The sequence below is a fragment of the Anabrus simplex genome, chromosome 12, assembly GCF_040414725.1.
Source record: "Anabrus simplex isolate iqAnaSimp1 chromosome 12, ASM4041472v1, whole genome shotgun sequence".
In the NCBI taxonomy this organism is placed as follows: domain Eukaryota; kingdom Metazoa; phylum Arthropoda; class Insecta; order Orthoptera; family Tettigoniidae; genus Anabrus; species Anabrus simplex.
The window spans coordinates 8,642,866-8,666,827 of NC_090276.1; the positions used below are offsets into that span (position 1 = coordinate 8,642,866).

At 39.5% G+C, this 23,962-nt stretch overlaps 1 protein-coding gene across 5 annotated transcripts in view; it reads right to left on the bottom strand.

Annotated features, from left to right (window-relative positions):
- The window catches only part of LOC136884461 (uncharacterized), a 196,892-nt gene that overhangs the window by 60,807 nt on the left and 112,123 nt on the right, over positions 1-23,962 (bottom strand). Inside the window, exon 1 of one of the 5 annotated variants that reach the window (XM_067156645.2) lies at positions 20,894-22,137. The exons of the other annotated variants lie outside the window; for them this stretch is intronic. Coding sequence (XP_067012746.2) covers positions 20,894-20,934 — 41 coding nt within the window. The 5' untranslated portion in view covers positions 20,935-22,137. Of the gene's footprint in view, positions 1-20,893; positions 22,138-23,962 lie in introns of those variants that run through there. 5 annotated transcript variants of the gene reach the window in all.

Sequence of the window (23,962 nt, forward strand, 5' to 3'; positions counted from 1 at the left end):
AATCCTAATCACGTAGAGCTGAGTAGACCTCGAACCAGCCCTCAGGTTCAGGTAAAAATCCCTGGCCTGACCGGGAACCGAACCCGGGCCCTCCGGGTAAGAGGCAGACACGCTACCCTTACACCACGGGGCGGCGGTCATTTCTGCTAACATTAATTCAGCAATTAATAACACCAATAGACTGACAGAAATAGCCAAGAAAGTAGTTCCTTTGAGAAAACAAAATATATGACTATCATCAGTGATGGACCTGACTGGATGACCACTCACAGGATGGGAAGATTAGACGAATTTTCTTCTCCAGGGCTGTGAGCTAATAAATCAACTTACTTCCAACAGAAACAGTTTCTTTAGAACACGCTGAATTTTCATCTTAGAAAACAAGACGAAATTAATGAATGAATTACATAACATAGTTTACAAAACGTAAACTAGTCAATGATTACGAATTTGTGATGTTATGAAAAAATAATGAATGTAGGTGAGGTGATCCAGCAGAATGGGTTACAAGTGGATATGTCAGGATACGAAAGTTACACCGGACACACCTTCTCACCAAGAACACGTACAACAAGAGGACAACGAGCCAAGTTCCGGCCCTACTATATTTTGCATAACCTCAAATTTATTAGGATTTAAAAATAGAGTTAGAGCCATAGTTATTTTGCATATCGCATTCCTTTCTTGTTACGATCCCTATAGCAGCTTGACTTTTAAACTGGTAAGCTGAAATTCACAACCGTTTTCTACTTGTAGATGAGCACATTTAATATGCAAATTCTAGGTTCTTTCCTAGGAGCAATTTCAATGGCGTTTTCAAAGTTTCCTCTCCAGGGCTGTGAGCTAATAAATCAACTTACTTCCAACAGAAACAGTTGCTTTAGAACACGCCGATTTTTCGTCTTAAAAAACAAGACGAAATTAATGAAGGAATTACATAACATAGTTTACAAAGCGTAAACTAGTCAATGATTATGAACTGGTGATGTTATGAAAAAATAATTAATGTAACCAACGTACAGTAAATAACATTGTATAGTACATACAGTATATACGCTTGACTTAATGTGATTTGATGAAATCTGAGGATGTTCTTGTAGAACGAAACATGTCATTCTTCGTTTAATAGTGTGTATTATTTATACACACTGTACAGTATGTTATAGTGTAACATATTCTGTTTTGAACCAGTGTGTACGAAATACATAAAAGCTTTTAAGATACATTTACAAATCCAGTCAAAATGTATAAAACAAGTGTTCACTTGAGTGTACATAATACAGCTGGCTTAATATTTTCAAATTAAAGCTTACGGGGTATAAAATAAGCGTTGATTCTATGATGGCAGTCCACTCTTATTTCAGAATGGGGGAAACTGGCCATGTGCATTAGAATTTGGCGCATGAACTGTGAGCGAAGTTTTCTGTCTGTATGTTTCCTATCCTGTGACTATAGTAAGCTGGAAAGCAGGTATACCTCAGGGGCTCAGTGCCATGAGAAAATACTGTAGCTTTAATGCGATGGACTTCTACCTCATTCCTATCACATCAAGCCACAGGAGTGAGTCATTTCATTCTGTACCAGGGATCACAAGACACCACAGCTAGAGCGCAACAAAAGCTCTCCACCGGTTCGGTCATTCTTTGTCATTAACACCACAACATTACTTAACTTTCAAGAAAAGAATTCTGTCAGTTCTGTCCTCCCACCGACCTGCAATCCCCTGTGGGTAGGGACAGTACCAATACATCGAAGGTATCTCCCGCCCGTCTACGAGGCGACTGAGAAGGATAACTTGGGGGCGTGGTTTGCGACCACTAACGCCCCCATCTGAGCCTGGCATTCTTCCCACTGCTGCCAGTTTCCCCGCTTTCAACTTCCCTATCCAACCTCAAGTGGTTAACTCTTGTTCTCTTCCCATCCAGACGGTATTAGGTTTTCGTGGCCCTTCCCAATTTTGCCGATACCTTCACTTTACAAACTCGGATATCTTCCGTTTTTTCCTCTCATTAGTGTTATATTGAGGATTACCTGATTATACTTCTCCATTAAACAATATTTACCACCACTCTTAACTTGGGAGCGTGGGTTGGCGACCACGGGGCATTTAACTGAGTCCTGGCATTGCTTCCACTTATGCCAGGCTCCTCACTTTCATCTATCCTATCCGACCTCTCTTCATCAACTTTTGTTCTTTTTCCGATTCCGTCGCTATTAACGTTACGAAGCCTAGTGCGGGTGGGGGAGGTCGATCATTTTCACGCCTTTCGTGGCCCTTTTCTTTCCTCGGCCGATACCTTCATTTTTCAAAGTGTCGCCCCGCTTCCATTTTTTTCCCTCTGATAAATGTTAAGAGGATGATTGCCCGATTGTACTTCCTCTTAAAACAATAATCACCACCACCACCACCACATCTTGTTCTTTTCTGACCCCGACGATATTAGAGCATTCGAGGACTAAGAAGGGGTCTTGCATTTTCACGCACTTCGTCGCTCTTGTCTTTCTTTTGGCCGATACCTTCATTTTTCGGAGTATCTGATCCATTTCCCCCTGTGCGTGGGGGTGGTAGAATAACAACCACTGTTTCCAAAGACTGGACTGTGATCATTTTTGTGTTATGAACATCAACTGGAATTGCTTCGGCACGAAATAGTATTAATTATTCTACGTACTCTTTTTGACTGTGATCATTGTATTATGTGTTTTTAGAACTTTATGATTTAATTTTTGCTCTGCTTTACTAACTGGCTGATGATGACACTTCAAATGTGTTGATACCGGTCCCAAATGAACAGGTTGTAACTTCTATTTGGTTCAACTTAATAACAGAGTACTGAAAAGGTGGACCCTTCCTTCTATTTAATATTGCATTTACAACTCATGGTTCTGCCGACGTCTATGCTCATCTTTGTCTTTAACTGAGCCAAGAATGTTCCTTAAGATCTTTTCTATCAGGCCTTTTCTTGTTCATAGCAAGGCGTTCCGCTGCATACAAAGCCTCTGGTCATATGACAGTGCAATAATGAAATGAAATGGCGTATAGCTTTTAGTGCCGGGAGTATCCGAGGATAAGTTCGGCTCGCCAGATTCAGATCTTTTTGATCTGACGCCCATACACGACCTGCACGTCATGATGATGAAGACGATACATACACCCAGCCCGCGTACCAGCGAATTTAACCAAATATGGCTGAAATTCCCGACCCTGCCGGAAATCGAACCCGGGCCAAAGTCCAGCACGCTAACCATTTAGCCATGGAGCCGGACAGTCCAATAATAATTTGCAGTTTTACTGTAAATGTCTTTGGTCAGTTGATAAGCCAATTTCCATTCTAAAAATGCGCATGGTGAAGCTTCTTTTCAGAGATGTTTGGTTCTATCCACTCGCCAAGATATTTAAACTTATCTGTCTGTCTGATTGCCCCCTGGTTTACTTTTAGCTCTCTTGGTGCTGGCTTGATGTTAGTTATGAATTGCGTTTTCTCCAGAGATCTGGAGGCCTGCTTTTTTCCGCCTGTGTCTTGAAGCGATTAATTTGCTTTGTAGCCATATCTAAAGAATCAGAGAAAATTGCTAGATCATTTGCAAAAGCCGGGCAATCAATTGAAAGGTTCGTGTTCTTGTAACACAATCTCACACCATTTTAGAGCCCATCGTTGTTCATTTCTTTGCGCCACTCGCGGATGACTTTTTCAAGGACGCAATTGAAGAGCAGGGGCGAGAGCCATCTCCCTGGCTAACTCCTGTCTTTACTATGAAAGCGTCTGAAATTTCTCCTCTGAAATTAACTCTAGAGGTTGTGTTAACTACGGTCCTTTCGATGATTGTCGTGGTTTTTTGTTATCCAAGCCAAATTCCTTTAGAGTGATTCTATCAATCGAGTCACAAGCATTCTTGAAGTCGATGAAGGTAACCACAAATATTCCTTGTTCATTAGTTTTAGATACGAGAGGATAGATTTCAGGTTCATAATTTGCTCGGTACAAGAGCGCTCTTCCCTGAACCCACCTTGGTACTCTCACACTTGTAGATCAAGTTGTTGTTCTGCCCTAATCTGCAGAGCTTTTGAGAGAATTTTTAAGATGTAGTAGTAGTAGTAGTAGTAGTAGTAGTATTTATTCATTCATCATGTCGATTACATATTTACATGACTCTGTTTTATATATACATAACTCTTATATTAATCTTATAACTAAACCACATATATTACAGAAGTAGTAGTATTATTATCAACATATTAATACTTAAAATAAATTGAACTTCTAACTATCTCTTGCACACATTAAATAAATTATTATTATTATTATTATTATTATTATTATTATTATTATTATTATTATACAAAATCACACCAACCTCAACAGAGTCGAGTAGATATCAGTAAAATACCACGTAAGGTGAAACCTTGTGTGTGGTAATTTAGAATATTAATTAGATAGTGAGAAATATATTTTAAATGATGCCTGAAATACGAGTATGGGTATGAGTGAATGACGGATATGATCAACAGCACATGGTGGAGCATTGAATAGAAATTGGATATGGTGACGTGATATTCTCATTTAGTTATTTCTTCCATAACAGTTTTATTATCCCTGACAAAGGATTTAATACACTTCAGACTCATTTTCTGACGTAATAAAGTAGTTTGTAAAGAACCGGGAAGGACATTAAAGAATTTTGGAATGAAGTACAAGAAATTGTGCTTTGTTATGCTAAGTTTGGGTTTGTATAACATACAACGGTGGTTCATCTTACTGCGTGTTGAATATTCATGTTTAATGTTCTCAATTATATTTTTGTTTTTGTTAATATATTTGTATATTTCAAGGGCATAGAGCTGTTTTACATTAAATATATTTGCTTCAGCATATAATTGACTACTTGGGTATAATCTTCCTTTCTGGTACATTATTCGTGATATAAGGTTTTGAACAACCTGTATTTTATTGATTACATTTTTGTAGGCTCCTCCCCATGCCAAAATTCCGTAGCTAAGAATAGATTGAACTAAAGCGTAATAAACCTCTCTTAACAATTTTATACTGGATATGTATTTAAAATTATGAAATATATAAACAGTTCTTCTGATTTTCTTTCTTAAATCGGTAATGTGACTTTTCCATTTCATGTTCGAATCAATTAATAATCCCAAATACTTAACATTATTTACTTTATAAATTTTGTAGCAGTTACAATTAAATTTACAGTTGATGTGTACAATTAATTCATTAAAATCGTTTCGTGTATCTGTTACAGAAAAATTCATAAATTTTGTCTTTTTAATGTTTAGAAATAATTCATTATTATCTAACCATGCTTGAACTTTAAGCAGTGCTCGAGTTGCTCTCTGTCTGACGAGATTCCAGCTATCACCCTCAACATAAATGACTGTATCATCTGCATATGTTACGACGTGCGTATGTTCGGCATTTGCTATTGTTTTCTCTAGATCATTAATAAATATAATAAACAATAAAGGACCTAATACTGTGCCTTGTGGGACACCCTTTATTATCCGCATTGGTGTGCTTAGATGTTGATTAATTTTGACATACTATACTCGATCTGTCAAGTAACTCTCAAGCAAATCCAGCACATTACCCCTAAAGCCGTATTTTTCCAATTTCTGGAGGAGCAAGCGGTGTGACACACTATCGAATGCCTTTTCAAGGTCGAGAAATATCCCTGTGGAGAGCAGAGAAGAATTAAGATTTTCGTATATTCTCTTTGTTAAGGCGGATATAGCATCAGTCGTTCCGAGATTTTTAATGAATCCAAACTGTCTGGGCGAAAGTATTTGGTGTTTTTCTAAAAATTGGTAAATATTGTTCTTTAAGCATTTCTCGAATATTTTTGATATTGTTGTTGTTATCGAAATGGGTCTGTAATTTCTAATGTCACAAATATTTCCAGACTTGTGAAGAGGTTTTACTATTGTTGTTTTAAGCTGTTTTGGAAAGTAACCGAAGGTGAAGGAATCATTGATAATATTCAGCAACGGTTCCTTTAATGACTCTATATTTTCTTTAATGATTCGAGCCGAAATATTGTCTATTCCTACAGCTTTGTTTTCATGTACTTCACTCAAACATCTCTTCAGATCGTATTCTGTTACCGGTGCAAGGAAGCAAGTATGAGGGTTGCGAGCGATATTTAATGTGGAGTCGGAAATCTGTCTGTGATGCTTTGCTTTCTCAGTGGTTTCGTTAATGAAATAATTGTTAAATTTATTAGAAATATTTATGTCATCTTTCCATATTTCACCTTTATATCTGATTTCCTTGATCTCTTCTTTTCTAACTGACCTTTGTGTTATTTCATTGACTATGCCCCAGACCTTACCCGGTTATTTGAATTGCGATTGATCAGATTCCTATAGTACTCAGTTTTCGTTTTCATAATTAGATCATTTAGTTTGTTTCTATATTTCCTGTACTGTTCTTTAATTTCCAAGTTATCCTTATTTTTTAAATATTGTTGATAAAGTCGGTCTCTTGTGTGAATAGATTTTACCAAACCGTAAGAAATCCATTCTGTTCTTTTGACTTCCTTTGATTTCAATTTAACAGTGGACAGGCTCATGCAGCTTTTAATTGTATTCACGAATTTATCAAGTTTGATATCTAAATCACTGCTGTTTAAGATGTCTTCCCAATTTATTTTACTTAAATGATTTTTAAGCTAAAAATGATCTATTTTAAAACAGTTACGTCGAAAATTTGGTATATTATTAGGGACCGAGGCATTTTGAATGTTGAGACTTACTATTATAGGATAATGATCTGAAATTTTACTTTGAGAGATGATAGACAGAATGTCGTCATTTCTCAACCTACTTTTAATCAAAGCATGATCAATACAGGATTTACTTGTACCAGATACTCTAGTAGGATTGTTTATTAAGGACTGAACATTTCTTTCTTGTACCATGTTGAGATATTCGTCACAGTCGTGTTCATTTAAAAGGTCTATATTTGTGTCCCCTATTATCAGTTCGGTTTCAACATGGCATCTATCTTGGATATAATGATCTAACGCACTGAGAAACCGCTGTTTGTGATATTCATGTGACCGATATACTCCTGTAATAGCTACTTTCTTGTTGTCATAGTTAATTACTACTCTGAGAAATTTAAAGTCATCGTACTCAATAATTTCCATTCCGTGCTCCAAACCATTTTTTACCATTAATACAACACCATCACATTTGTTAACTGAACCCTCATTGTAATAAGATTTATACAAGGCATGGTTACTTAATATTTACATTACTCAGTGACCAACTTTCTGTTAAAATTACGACATCAAACCTATGATAATATGCTTTCAAAACAACGTCTAAAATGTTCTTATTTTTCCTTACGCTTCTAATATTAGTATGAAAAATTTGTAATGTACTTTTCCCTTCCGCATGCTTCTGCAATCTACTCGTGCAATCTTTGATGCCCATTCTCGTCTCTGAAAGAGGTTGGTATGTTACATAATCATCTTCTAGACCTATTCTGACTATTTACAGGAAAAGGTTAAAGTCAGCTGTTAGTTATTACTAAGAAGGAAGTTACTGTAAGTACGGAGTTTGTACAGAGGGTTGGGACAAGGTCAGTGTCCAGTGGGGTACCGTAATTAACGAGTTAGTGAAGGTCAAGCAGGTAGACTATAGCCGTTCAGCCAAGCAGGGTGGAATGCAAGAGCAGTGAAGGGGAGAGAGCGAGAGAGAGAGAGAGAGAGAGAGAGAGAGAGAGAGAGAGAGAGAGAGAGAGAGAGAGACCAATACGAGGGATATGCCACAATAATTATTAACATCTGTTTTGTCCCCTTTTGTATGCAGGGGGTGAATCAAGGCGAAAGTCCAGTCATGTGGAAGTTTCTCACCTGGTGCCTTGTTATTCTGTAGTAGTGGTAGTAGTAGTAGTAGTTGGCTGGTTGGTTTGAAAGGTCAAGTTTTGTTTGTTTGTTTATTTGTTTGTTTGTTTGTTTGTTTGTTTGTTTGTTTGTTTGTTTGCCCAACCCTTGTCCCGATTCTCCACGGGGTTGGGTATGAGGCGAGATGAGAAGAATCTGTCGTGGCGGGTTTTTATGACCGGATGCCCTTCCTGACGTCAACTTCATCAGAGGAGTTAATGAGATGAAATGAATGACGTGCTATATAGTAGGAAGGGAGAGGGTGAAGCCCGGTGCCGGCACATATCCTACTCCTGTCGAATAGCACCAAGGGGTCCGCTCAAGTCTTAACGTCTCCATCCGACGGATGAATTACCATCAACAGCGTCATATGTCCTTTGAAGGGTCAAGAGTGACTTTTATTTTCTCAATTTTTGACCCATGAGTTTTTGGAGATAGCTCTTCCTTCCTTGAAGGACTGGCAACCTTCATCTTTGTCCGACAATCTGTTTCAAAGCAGGGCACCCAGTCCTGTTGTGAAGTAGCTAAAAATTACCACAATGGCCCCTGTTTATATTATGTATCCGAACTTACCTACAATTCATTATTATTATTATTATTATTATTATTATTATTATTATTATTATTATTATTATTATTATTATTATTATTATTATTATTTGCAAAGGTCCACATGTCTTCTTCCCCTGTAGATGAGCTCTCAACTTGCTGAGTCCGGTACTGAATGTGTTGCACGAGTCTCATTGACGAATAAAAATAACTATTCTGCGCAAGACCACAAACAAAAACAAAAAATAACTGTTCTATGCGATAAACTTTTAACCTTTTTTGTTAAGCCACAAACGGAAATGCAGGAGCGAGTAATTTCAGTCTGTTCGCGGCGTTCGTTCAAGCATTCAGCTGTCTCATAATTCCAGCGACGGAAAACAACAAAACGTCTCCTTCAGCGCTTCCGTCACTTTTTTTTTTTTCGGCATCGGCACCACAATCTTTAACTTACAACCATTATTTCCGCACATTTCAGAGATTTCCGGAGCAACCCTGGAATTCTCTGACCTAATTTTACAGCAGGATTCCCTTGCTGATTTTGTTTCTCTGATTAGTGTTATATGGAGGATGGTTGCCCAATTTTATTTTCTCTTAAAACAGTAATTATCGCCATCACCACACAATATTTCAATAGAAAGATTCCAACCAGACATTCAAAGGGATTCAAAGCTCGGCTTCTGCTTGCACTCGGGACTTGATGGATTCGTACCCGACTATCGGCATTCCTGAAGACTGGTTTTGCGTGGTTTCCCGTTTTCGAACCCGATTGTACCTAAATTATGACCACGGCTGCTTCCTTCGCAATCTTATTCCTTTCGTATTTCATGATGATGATGATGATGATGCTTGTTATTTAAAGGGGCCTAACATCCAGGTCACCGGTCCCTATTTCATCATCCCCAAAATACATGGGAGAGTTGGTTCCTCACTAAACCACTCGAAAACTTCAACATGCGCAATAATAAAATTCCGAAATAATATACTGCAAGTCTTTTTTAACAATCACAATGACTCAGCTACCTTTTGCAGACATTTTAATTTAACGCCATTTACGTTGCCTGTGTGTCAATTTCGACGTTCTATTTTACTCGACCAGAGGACTCTTTTGGGAGGTATTTGCCTGGGTATGAATTAATTTTGTCGGGTAAACACATAATGAATATTGCATTTTCACGACCACATTGTAATCGAAACCGACTTTCAACCTATTAGGTCGTGTTACGTGCATTTAGTACGTGTTCAAGAGATGTTAACATACATACATACATTATCATTATAGACTGTTATGCCTTTCAGCGTTCAGTCTGCAAGCCTCTGAGAATTTACTAAACGTCGCCACAATCCTCGATTTGCAACTAGTGTTGTGGCCTCATTTAGTTCTATACCTCTTATCTTTAAAACGTTAGAAACAGAGTCTAACCATCGTCGTCTTGGTCTCCCTCTACTTCTCTTACCCTCCATAACAGAGTCCATTATTCTCCTAGGTAACCTATCCTCCTCCATTCGCCTCACATGACCCCACCACCGAAGCCGGTTTATGCGTACAGCTTCATCCATCGAGTTCATTCCTAAATTAGCCTTTATCTCCTCATTCCGAGTTCCCTCCCGCCATTGTTCCCACCTGTTTGTACCAGCAATCATTCTTGCTACTTTCATGTCTGTTACTTCTAACTTATGAATAAGATATCCTGAGTCCACCCAGCTTTCGCTCCCGTAAAGCAAAGTTGGTCAGAAAACAGACCGATGTAAAGATAGTTTCGTCTGGGAGCTGACTTCCTTCTTACAGAATACTGCTGATCGCAACTGCGAGCTCACTGCATTAGCTTTACTACACCTTGATTCAATCCCACTTACTATATTACCATCCTGGGAAAACACACAACCTAAATACTTGAAATTATCGACCTGTTCTAGCTTTGTATCACCAATCTGACATTCAATTCTGTTGAATTTCTTACCTACTGACATCAATTTAGTCTTCGAGAGGCTAATTTTCATACCATACTCATTGCACCTATTTTCAAGTTCCAAGATGTTAGACTGCAGGCTTTCGGCACAGTCTGCCATTAAGACCAAGTCGTCAGCATAGGCCAGGCTGCTTACTACATTTCCACCTAACTGAATCCCTCCCTGCCATTTTATACCTTTCAGCATATGATCCATGTAAACTACAAACAGCAAAGGTGAAAGATTACAGCCTTGTCTAACTCCTGTAAGTACCCTGAACCAAGAACTCATTCTGCCATCAATTCTCACTGAAGCCCAATTGTCAACATAAATGCCTTTGATTGATTTTAATAATCTACCTTTAATTCCATAGTCCCCCAGTATAGCGAACATCTTTTCCCTCTGTACCCTGTCATATGCTTTCTCTAGATCTACGAAACATAAACACAACTGCCTATTCCTCTCGTAGCATTTTTCAATTACCTGGCGCATACTGAAAATCTGATCCTGACAGCCTCTCTGTGGTCTGAAACCACACTGGTTTTCATCCAACTTCCTCTCAACGACTGATCGCACCCTCCCTTCCAAGATGCCTGTGAATACTTTGCCTGGTATACTAATCAATGAGATATCTCGATAGTTGTTGCAATCCTTCCTGTTCCCTTGCTTATAGATAGGTGCAATTACTGCTTTTGTCCAATCTGAAGGTACCTTACCAACACTCCACGCTAATTTGACTACTCTATGAAGCCATTTCATCCCTGCCTTCCCACTATACTTCACCATTTCAGGTCTAATTTCATCTATTCCTGCTGCCTTATGACAATGGAGTTTATTTACTATCCTTTCCACTTCCTCAAGCATAATTTCACCAACATCATTTTCCTCCTCCCCAAGAGCCTGACTGTTTGCAACACCACCATGATGATTTCCTTTTACATTGAGAAGATATTCAAAATATTCCCTCCACCTCTCCAGTGATTCCCTGGAATCTGTTATGAGTTCACCTGAATTACTCAAAACACTGTTCATTTCCTTTTTCCCTCCCTTCCTAAAATTCTTTATTACTGTCCAGAAAGGTTTCCCTGCTGCTTGACCTAGCCTTTCCAGGTTATTACCAAAATCTTCCCATGACTTCTTTTTGGATTCAACAACTATTTGTTTCGCTCTGTTTCTTTCATCTACGTACAAATCCCTGTCTGCCTCGGCCCTTGTTTGGAGCCATTTCTGATAAGCCTTCTTTTTACGTTTACAGGCTGCTCTCACTTCATCATTCCACCAAGATGTTCGCCTTTTCCCATCTTTACACACAGTTGTTCCTAGGCATTCCCTTGCTGTTTCTACTACAGCATCCCTGTATGCCACCCATTCACTTTCTATATCCTGAACCTGCTTACTGTCTACTGTTCGAAACTTCTCACTAATCATATCCATGTACTTCTGTCTACTTTCCTCGTCCTGGAGATTTTCTACCCTTATTCGTTTGCAGACAGATTTCACTTTCTCTACCCTAGGCCTAGAGATACTTAGTTCACTACAGATCAGATAATGGTCTGTATCATCGAAAAATCCCCGAAAAACTCGTACATTCCTAAAAGATTTCCAGAATTCAAAGTCTGTTAAGATATAGTCTATTATGGATCTGGTACCCCTAGCCTCCCATGTGTAGCGGTGAATAGCCTTGTGCTTGAAGAATGTATTCGTAACAGCTAAACCCATACTAGCACAGAAGTCCAGCAAACGCTTCCCATTCCCATTAGCTTCCATATCTTCCCCACATTTACCAATCACCCTTTCGTATCCTTCAGTTCTATTCCCAACTCTCGCATTGAAATCGCCCATTAGCACTATTCTATCCTTGCTGTTGACCCTGACCACGATGTCACTCAATGCTTCATAAAACTTGTCAACTTCATCCTCATCTGCACCCTCACATGGTGAACACACGGAGACAGTTCTTGTCCTAATTCCTCCCACTGACAAATCTACCCACATCATTCGCTCACTTACGTGCCTAACAGAAACTATGTTGCGTGCAATGGTATTCCTGATAAAGAGCCCTACCCCAGACTCTGCCCTTCCCTTTCTAACACCGTCTTCCTCGTTATCTCCCCTTACCCGAATATCACTTACTCCTAGCACATCCAGATGCATCCTCTTTGCTGACTCAGCCAGTTCTACCTTCTTTCTTCCATAAGCCCCATTAATATTGATAGCTCCCCATCGAATTCCATTTCGTTCGCCAAGGTGTTTCCAAGGAGTCCCTCGCCTGTCAAATGGGAGTGGGACTCCATTACTCCCATAGGTCCGAGGCTTGCTTAAAGTGTTCTGAGCTCGGTAAATTCATGAAGCAGGATGCTGCCCTACTTGCACATAGTCCAAGTGAGGATCTCTCCTCTAACGGGTTATGGACCACCGGTGAATTGTGTAGTCCTAGCCGCCTGAGCACAAGGAGGGCCACGACTCAGAATATGTCCGAGATGCCCACTCCCATTCCATAGCAACTGGTATCCCGACTCTCAGGACCACTTACTAGGCCACTCAGCCGTTGCCCATGGTTCACGAACTAGGACGTGACTACAGTAACCCACAAACATGAACCATGATGTTAAGTACAGAACAAAAATGGCTAACCGGACACCAGTGGAATCCGAACCAACAACCTCCCGATTTCGCGTCGGTTGCTCTACCAATTGAGCTTAGATCCTTTCCAACAGAACAAAGATGGCCTAGGCCACCATAGCTCAATTGGTAGAACAACCGACGCGAAATCGGGGGGTTGTGGGTTCGGATCCCACTGGTGTCCGGTTGGCCATTTTTGTTCTGTACTTAACATCTCTTCAACGCGTGCTAAATGTACGTAACACGACCTAATAGGTTTTAAGTCGGTTTCGATCAACACAGAATGTTTCACCATGACGACATCGTATGTGCTGGAAGAACTTACAGTATTTCCCTCTCTTAAAAAATCAACAGAGAAAGTTACATATACCACACTACAGAATAACATTTACTGATTGCGTCAATATGGGACATATGATCACCTAGAAGGTTCCGTATTGCGAGACGTGGCGCCATAGGAGTAAACTCACTGTTGCTCTAAAAGTAAACATGCTGTAGGAATTTCTCGGAAACGCCGGTTGACAAAGATGACGAGCAACCCAGAGACTGGGGAGAAACTTCTGAAAGTCTCGTAGTCTGGTATCAATTCTGCCCTCTGACGTGAATTTCACTCTGGTCTGATGGTCTAGAAGAGGGTATATCCAAGTTTGGGAAATCATTTCAGAACAATAACAATTATTTACAATCTCCCAGTTGTGTGTTTTTCGCTCCCTCTCCTCCACTTCTCCGCCTGCGGATGGGGGCGGTAGAGTATCCCCTGCCTGTCGTAAGAGGCGACTAAAAGGGGGCACAGGGGCACTGAACTTGGGAGCGTGGGTTGGCGACCACAGCGCCCTTAATTGAGTGCTGGCATTGTTTCCACTTACTTGTGCCAGGCTCCTCACTTTCACCTATCCTATCCAATCCAACCTCCCTTGGTCAACTCTTGTTCTTTTTCGAGCCAGACGGTATTAGAGAATTCGAGGCCTAGGGTGTCTGTCATTTTCACGCCCTTCTTCGCTCTTGTCTTTCTTTGTCCGATATCTTCATTTTTCGAAGTGTTGGAACCCTTCAACTTTTTCCCTTTGATTAGTGTTAATATAGGATGGTTGCCTAGTTGTACTTCCTCTTAAAACAATAATCATCACCACCACCACCACCAGAAGCATGTCAGCATGTGTTATCATGAGACTCCTATAAATCTCCAATGCTGTCATAGCATTTGGAAATACTGTTTGCATTTTGTTTTTATTTGAGAAGAGGCTGTATGACACGGAAGGAAATTTGGACAGTAAATCTGGTCGCTTACGTGTCAACTATGGTAACAGATGTCGAGCTGCAGGCTTCATAAACTATATGGAAGACAAGTGCTATTCGCACGATAAACATTACTTTAAATAAACTCAGCTCGCCATTGTACTTCAGAAACTATTCGTAAATCTGTTCGTAAACTCATCCGGAGTTCACACACCACGTAGGGTAATTTACTATAATGAGGTCTAAATTTGATCTGCTCTAGCAAAGCGGGGCACATAGGCGGCAGTCTGCTGTGCCTATTGGGTAATCCGGCACTGGCAAAAGCCGATGAAGTAGCATGATCCACGTTAAGAAAACAGTATTGCTCTAACGGGCCTACAAAGGGTCAACACACCCTCTCCGAGACACCCATAATTCCTTGTGATTAAGGGATATTATACTGTACTTTGTAATGTATTATGAAAGACTTAAAAAGGATGAGGCATTTTTGCCCTGAGTTATCAAAATAACTACATAACATTTTCATAAATATTTTCGAAGGGAGGAAGCACGATGGCAGGCACAGCCATCGCTTGGCTGCCTTCCTTCATTGTCCTGCTTCTGTGTTGCTCTGGTACAAGCCTCGTGTAGTCCCTCAGTCTATGATCTGCCGGCAGCTCACAGTCATCTACAGTGGTTATTTGTTGCATGTATATTTTTACCGTCTTACTAATAAACGGTGTATAACTTTTATACAAGGTTTATACACCGTTTATGTGTAATTCGTTACTAATAAACCGTGTATAAGCCTCCTGTGTATACATCTGTTATAGTTATTCATTGAATTGCTTATACAGACCAGGACCCTTGTATAAGCGTAGTATAGCAGCGAGTAGCGAAAAAAGAAACGAGTGAGCGGTTTATTTTCGTGGTATTTATTGTCTGCAGTAATATAATCGTGGTGAAATATTGGACTTATCCATTTAACATGGAACACACATTGAAAGAATGGACGATTTCTCCTGAAAAGTAAGAATTTTGGAATGTGTACCCTTTTCAACTCGCCTATTCAATTACAATTGCTTACGTTTCCCGTTAGGAGCTTTTGATCTTTTCTTAAGCTTTTCCATTTCTTTCTTGGCGTTCATTACACAAGCAAGCTGAAGAAATGTTGATACCAATATAAGCCGATTTCCAGCTGTCTCACTTGGTGTTGCCACTGCCTTTTCGATATGCCGTGCTACTGTGCGACTTTCCGGAATATTTTGCTCGTAAATAACCAGCAGAAGCGATCATAAAGGCGGTGAACGTGCGAAATACGTCAGTGAACTGCAGGAAGAGATTCCTACGCCTTGGAACGAGTGTATACGTGCTGTATAGTAATACAAAGCGTATACCTCGTTTATTAGTTAGAAAAAAAATGTAAAACACTTATACAGGGTTTATTCACTGTATAACTAAATAAGAGTTAAACAACTGTATAAGGACTTTTTATTAGTAAGACGGTTAGGCTTTAAATCATTGCGTACTTGTCTCGTGTAGAGTGAGAGTAGGTTGTATATTGCGTAGTTTTGTGTGTGTTCTATTATGTTCGTACTGTATAAAAGTTGTTACTGAAGATTTTGATGTCGTGGTGTGCAACGATACGTCACGGTAGAACTTGTACTGATAAAAATATTGCCGTGTGTTATTTGTGCTTGGTTTTGTTATTTAGCTGTTCTTTCTTAAACGCATTTTAATTTTACCACTTTTTTCAGACCGCATTTAATTTTTTACTACCGTTCTTGTAAGCGATACGACAGTATAGTAGTACCCCGCGTTTATTAAAAGCATCCCTCACTCCTCGAGACCATAACAAATATTATTTTTATATTTTCCTCCAATTTGCCTTACACTTCAATTATGAGGTTTATTGTAAGTGCCGTAGTTTACCTCTGATTCTGTGCAAACCAAAAATAGCCCCTCTAAACCCCTTGTCCCCTTTAGTTCATAAAAATAATTTCCAGCATACTTTCTTCCGCTTTTTGTCTTGAACTTATATACTGAATTTTACAAATGTATGTGCCGCCGTTTTCCCGTGATGCTGTTGATCAAAGCCGTTCGATATGGCAGCCCTGTTGTCATGAGAGCAATACTGCTTTCTTAACAAGGAATGAACTATGGCAAGATGAGGAGTGAGGCAGTTTGCCATTGCTTTCCTCACTGGGCCAGAAAGTGCCACTGCAGTACGATTGACCCTATATGTAGCAAATGTGACATCACCGTCCGCCTCCATGGCTAAATGGTTAGCGTGCTGGCCTTTGGTCACAGGGGTCCCGGGTTCGATTCCCGACAGGGAATTTCTCCGGCACGGGGACTGGGTGTATGTGTCGTATTCATCATCATGACGCGCAGGTCGCCTACGGATGTCATATCAAAAGACCTGCACCTGGCGAGCCGAACATGTCTTCGGACACTCCCGGCACTAAATGCCATACGCCATTTCATTTTGTCACATCACCCAGTGCGAATGTCATTACCGAGCATCTGTATTATGCTTGGGTAAAACGTGTTTGAAGACTATCTGCCTTCGGCGGTCTCCCCCTGTGGGTGGGGGCGGTAGAATAACACCCACGGTATCCCCTGCCTGTCGTAGGAGGCGACTAAAAGGGGCCCCAGGGGCTCTGAACTTTGGAGCGTGGGTTGGCAACCACGGGGCCCTTTGCTGAGTCCTGGCAATGCTTCCACTTACTTATGCCAGGCTCCTCACTTTCATCTATCCTATCCGACCTCTCTTGGTCAACTCTTGTTCTTTTCTGACCCCGACGCTATTAGGTTTGCGAGGGCTAGGGAGTCTTTCATTTTCACGCCCTTCGTGGCCCTTGTCTTCCTTTGGCCGATATCTTCATTTTTTGAAGTGTCGGGTCCCTTCCATTTTTCTCTCTGATTAGTGTTATATAGAGGATGGTTGCCCAGTTGTACTTCCTCTTAAAACAATAATCACCACCACCACCTTCGGCGGTCTTATTCCAGTGGCGGCTTGTGTGAAATATCAAATAGGTCACGTTACGACTTAAGGAGGGACCCTACAGATCTTTCTTTTCAGCCAAAATGGTCCAAAAACAAAACTGAGTTATTCACCCTAAAGATTACCCCATTCCTTGGAGCATATGGTGATAGAATTTCTTTCGTGTACGGCCATGTTTGAATGTCCTGCTGAGGTCTTTAAAAATCCCTTCGAAAATCCACGCCCACTTTCTCGATGAATACCTTCGGATTCCTCGCGTAGTGATAGGATAATCGAATACAAAGTAATCGCTTATTCGAGTATTTCATTTTATTCGATTATACATTCGAATGAATGAGGCAATCGAATAGTGAATATTTTTTCCATCTGATTATTTTTTATTATTTTTTGATTGTCCATCCGAAACTCCATTAGAATCAATGAGGCAATCGAATAGTGAATATTTTTTCATCCGATTATTTTTTCGAAACTCCATTCGAACGAATGAGGCAAATGAATAGTAAATAATCGAACGAAAAGTGATGTTATTAAGACAGTTATTTCACTCATTTAGTTTCAACATTTGGAGATATGTTTGGAAAAAGGTGTATTTCTATTTTTCATAAGAGTTAATCTATTCGCCATGCCTTTGCTGGCGGGACCTAGTGTTTACAGTGCACTATGTCTTCTGGTATGGGCTAGAGCAATTTTGTTACTTTCATTGATCTGTCTCAGCTTTATCCTTGGCTTTGACAAAATGAAAGTGACTGAGGTATGAGTGATGCTAGTAATGCCATTCCTTCTGCAGCCAGTCCCTGCTGTGAATGGGGTGAAAATATTGCTCATAGGGTCAGTTGGTGCATGCATTTCAGTGGGCTTGGCAGACTGATATGTAATAGCAACTTCTGGCTCGGTGAGGAAAGCAACGGGAAACTACCTCACTCCTCATTTCCCTAGTACACCTCTTCAGTGATGCCTAGGCCATCTATGACAGCTGATGGTGGAACTGTTGAGGATCCAACCAGCCTTCGGGCTGAGGACTAAACATACATACATAATCTATTCGCTTATATCAATCAATTATCCATCCGACACACTTACACCGAAAAATTGATTCATGACGCACCCGAATATTCTATGCGATACAAATGAATGATATTTGAAACTCATTCTATTATTTTAATAATCGGTTGGAGGTTATTCAATTATCCCATCACTATCTGGCGTAGTGGTATGTGTTGTCGTCGGTGGACAGTTTTCGTAGTTGTGTACACAGAGGAACATTAGAAACAGTCAAAATAACCCGTTTCCCGTTATGAACAACAAATCATGTCGAGTAAAAAAATGCCCTCCGCACGTGCCTTGTATTTTTGTTCACGTTTGCTGAGGAATATTTCAATCTTCAAGTTCAGCTTGAGTTCAGTATGCTAGATTTACCAACTGGAATTACTACCTTAACACTTATATATGATGTGGCCGACCATTATGGAATATACAAACAATTTTTAGTGAAAACTATTCTTATCTTTCAACATTCAAAGATCGATGCGTATTTTTATATATAAGGGCTTAATAAGTAAGAGCAGAATGTTAAAAACTGTTGCTGAAGGGAAGAAAATGGCCAAGGAAAGAGAAAAATATGGTGCTGGGAAGTTCTGATGCAGCCAATTGTAATCTTAAACAAAATTAGCTTTTTCTTAAAACTATTTTTCAGTATTCAAAATGTTGTAAGTGCAACAGTTTTCGCCTGATTGTTTTCAAACCTGGTATGCCTGTAGTGCCGCGTGAGATGTATAAAAATGGGTATACATTTTGAAAATAAGAATATCTGACAGAGATATCCTGAGTCGAACAGGGAAATTTTAGAATTTCTAAAAAGAATGCAAAAGGGTGCGAGAAAAAGTACTCTAAAAACATCAAAAATATAATTTTTGAAACAATAATAAGCCTTTCTCGTGGACAGTCGAGATTTCTTCTGAGGACGCAGAGCACAATTCCCTGCGAAACGTAAAGAATTTCACCTTATTTTCTTGACACGGCATAAGCCCAAAAGCCTATACAGCAGCATGTCAACACCAACAATTATTATTCACATAACCCTAAGAACTATCACAACAAAGTTTCAAACTCAAGAAATGGTACACATGGTATGTTTTGAAATTGTTCAAATTATTTTTATAAAATGTGTTATAAATCTAAAAATACGTTACCAAAATGTTCCAAATGTTATCTTAATTTTGGCAACATAAATTAACTCTCAAAATATTGTGAATATCGGATGAAAATTCCAAAGCTTACAAAATTCAGTAGCCCCCACTTAAATTCACCCACGCATAACACACATGTGCAAGTATTAGCATTAATAAGTTCGAGTGGCTATTGCTAACCTGCTACAGCCCTTGCAAGGCAGACCCTCCGACGAAGGTGGTGTATAGCAAACAGCAGAATTTCAAGTAACATTGAAACTAGATTAGGCTGACCTTTATGTGAATTATATTCTGCGAGGAGAGTTGCAGAATCCAAAAGTGGTTCAGCTTTTACTTGAGATATATTTTACTCAATCATGATCATAAATTACGTTTTCAACAAGTAATCTGTAAAATGATCACTACAATTACTTTATAGAACTTTAGTCTTAAGGAAAGCCGGGCTGAGTGGCTCAGACTGTTGAGGCGCTGGCCTTCTGACCCCAACGTGGCAGGTTCGATCCTGGCTCAGTCCGGTGGTCTCGGCGTCTCTGAAGACCGAAAAAGTAGTTAGTGGGACGTAAAGCAAATAACATTATTAGTCTTAAGGAAAGCATGGGACTGGAATAATACAAATGTTTGCAAAGAAAAAAAAGATATCACTTCATTTTGTAGGTACTTTTTTAGCATACAGATGATAATAATAATAATTATTATTATTATTATTATTATAATTATTATTATTATTATTATTATTATTATTATTATTATTGCTTTACATCCCAATTACTTCTACGGTTTTCGGAGACGCCGAGCTGCCGGAATTTAGTCCCGCAGGAGTTCTTTTACGTGCCAATAAATCTACCGACATCAGGCTGACGTATATGAGCACCTTTAAATACCACCAGGATCGAGCATGCCAAGTTGGGGTCAGAAGGCCAGCGCCTCAATTGTCTCAGCCACTCAGCCCGGCTAGCATCCAGAGTCCAGACATTACGTGCCTATCACCACCAAGTGAGGCTAAACATGATACCTTGGAACTTCCATATCTGTGTTTAATTTTAAGTAAGAATATCATTGTAATAATTTTAACTTCTTTGAAAGTACTGCAGAGGTAAGAAAATACCTCGTCCAGAACTGGTTCTGCTACAGGAGAACTAAAAATGTTATCTACATCATTTATTTTTCCGCCGTTTTTACTTCCGTCTGTATTTAGTTGTTATGTTATAAAATACTTCCTCTCAAGCAGAGGCTGCCTTGCGACAAAATATACGTTTACATTAATCAATTACCTTACGATTACTGGAATGTAAATAATACAGAATTACTAAGAACGCAATAGCTACAAGTAATTAGTTTAATTTTACTCATTACAAGGCAGAATACATTAAACGAAACGGAATACAGTACATAAACCACAGTGAACAAACGCATATATTTGACAATGCAAAATTGTGAATCAAAAATTTTATTTTCAACTTACGGTTTCATCCCCTGTTGCTGAACACCTCTCTGCTGAACCATGGCCGACCGCTTGTCTTTCACCTCACAGCAAGAAACAAAGCAGAATACCTCCCTATTGAGAAATGACCGTCTCCTATCTCTCAAGGTTACTCTGTACAAATCTGACCCTCGCTGGAAAATGTACCGTAAACACCATTTACGAGTCTGTCGAGTCAGGCCAGGGCTACAAAGAAGCACAGCGATCGAGTGGCAACATTTTCACTTCCTATTTGGCACTCCCTGTGTTGTGAAGGCAAAGAGAACAGTCCGAGTATTCCAGAAATAAAATTATCTGCTACCGAAATAAGATATAACTAAGCATCTGACTTTCTTGAATTCGCAAACTCGTACAAGTATTTACGATGTTCTATTGTGGTATTCCTTTCGTATTTTTCCTATAATAAGCTATGTTTCATTTTGGGATAAATGAAAGTAACCACCACTAACAAGACGTGAATTTCAGGACAACACAAATATTCCAGATACATAGTCTTCCAATAAATTAGTAAGTGCCAATAGGATCGTTCGATATTCTAGTGCTACAGAAATTATCTGAACACAGATGATGATAGCTGAGGAAGAATAAAAAGAAAGACCACGAAGAAAATCCCGATAATAAACAAAATGAAATAAGACGAGCTCTTTAAAATATCTCAATATTTACCATGCACACAAATCTAGCTATAACACTTCTATAGTTCACTCGTATATTTTCTTCTAGCGGTAATTAATTCAACCAGAGCTACTTTTTTTAATTACGCAAACAACGAAGAGCGTTACAGCAGGTTTTAATTCTGATAACATCATTCACTTTTAAATTACTTAGTTTACCCTCCCCAATTTTGCTCTCATTGTCACTGGATTGAAGTCGAACCTTGATTCTTTTAAATAATAAAATACTGAAAACTCTGGAGCTGTTAAGTTAGATTTCTTTCTCTGCGTTTTTCAAAATGTTTTTCATAACCAGACTGAAAAATATTCTAGAAAAAAAATTATTCAAAACGAGGTTCCGGATAAATAACTCGCGTGACGTGACAAAGGACGGAAACACTTAGGTAATCGACGTCCTTAAGAACATCCAGCGTTTTGACAAGTAGAGAGGACTTTTCTCTTAACAACACACTTTCTTGTCCTTCGCTTCCATTACAGCTTATATCCGGAGCACACCGACAAGCTACCACTCAAGCGAGTCCCTCCAGGTGGCTTTGGTTTGCACCGCCTTCCTTACCTGCTGCCACAAGCTGTGCCTATACTGCAACTTTTTATCACAACGCACACGTCTCGCATTTCATGGAGCTAGCTTCAGCGGTACTGCTGATGTGCAAAGTTCAGCTACTATACTTCATTTATGCATCATCCTCAAATAGATTAGCCCAAGACATACTGTAGACGTATAATACTGTGAAAAATAACGGACAGCAAGTTACCATAATATGGGCTCCAGGGGCTCTGAACTATGAAGCGTGGGTTGGCGACCACGGGGCCCTCAGCTGAGTCCTGGCATTTCTTCCCTTACTTGTGCCAGGCTCCTCACTTTTATCTATCCTATCCGACCTTTCTTGGTCAACTCTTGTTCTTTTCCGACCCCGACGGTATTACGTATGGAGGCCTAGGGAGTCTTTCATTTTCACGCCCTTCGTGGCCCTTGTCTTCCTTTGGCCGATACCTTCATTTTTCGAAGTGTCGGATCCCTTCCATTTTTTCCGTCTGATTAGTTTATATAGAGGATGGTTGCCTAGTTGTACTTCCTCTTAAAACAATAATCACCACCACTACCATAATATGGATTCCCTCACATAAGGGAATAAAAGGCTATGAACAAGCTGGCATATATCTTCCTATACATGATCCAAACTTTCTAATTCCCCATATCGATGTTGCTCCTTTTCTTACTACAAAGATCCGAAAACAATGGTTAACTGAGTGCACACGGGAACAACCCACAAGATTCCATGATGTCAGGTGTGGATCTACAGATAAATTTGATGTTTCATTCCTTCAGCGTCGAGAACAAGCCCATTACTAGAATAGCCATAGCAAACTGACTCATGCACATATCTTCTCTAAGAAACCTCCACCAATATTTGACACATGTCAAAAAAAAAAGACTGTTGACCACATCTTACTAGAATACCATCTATACGATCAACAAAGACAATTGTGTAATTTTTTTGTTTTTTTGCTAGGGGCTTTACGTCGCACCGACACAGATAGGTCTTATGGCGACGATGGGATAGGAAAGGCCTAGGAGTTGGAAGGAAGCGGCCGTGGCCTTAATTAAGGTACAGCCCCAGAATTTGCCTGGTGTGAAAATGGGAAACCACGGAACACCATTTTCAGGGCTGCCGATAGTGGGATTCGAACCTACAAGCTCACAGCCGCGCGCAATTATGTAATTTAAACCAGAATAATAGTGTATGTGACATCTTGAACAAAGATACTCAGTGTAAAAACATCATTAAGTTTTTTAGACAAACAAATCTATTCATTGACATGTACTGTTGTTATTTTTGCAATAGTAACTATGTAATCAATGTAATAATCCTTTATGTATAATTATGAATGTCGCGATATGACTTTCCACGTTAAAGCGACAATAAATAAATTTAAATATACATATATATATATATATATTTCATTTCACATGCTCTTTGCCTCAACTTCTTGCAAGGATCTGCTTTCATTATGGCCCGGATTCTTATGTAATGAGGAATGACATATTCCATTCATTTACTTGCAGACAAGTGAATATGAAAATGTCGGCGAATTGTGGTTCTGATATGTTATACCTGTGTTTCATTTTATATATATTTGTTTACATATTATATGAAGAATTAACGAAGCCCGTCTGGTGTCCTGGTGGTGAAGTCTATACGGTCTGACACCGTGGTTAGCTGGTTCGAGCCCCGTTGGTCGAAAAAAATTCGCCATCAGAATGTTGGCCGACAGTGTAGGGGAGGTGGTGGTATACAACCTCTAATCACTAGATTAAATTCCAAACCTGTCCGGCTCCATGGCTAAATGGTTAGCGTGCTGGTCTTTGGTCACT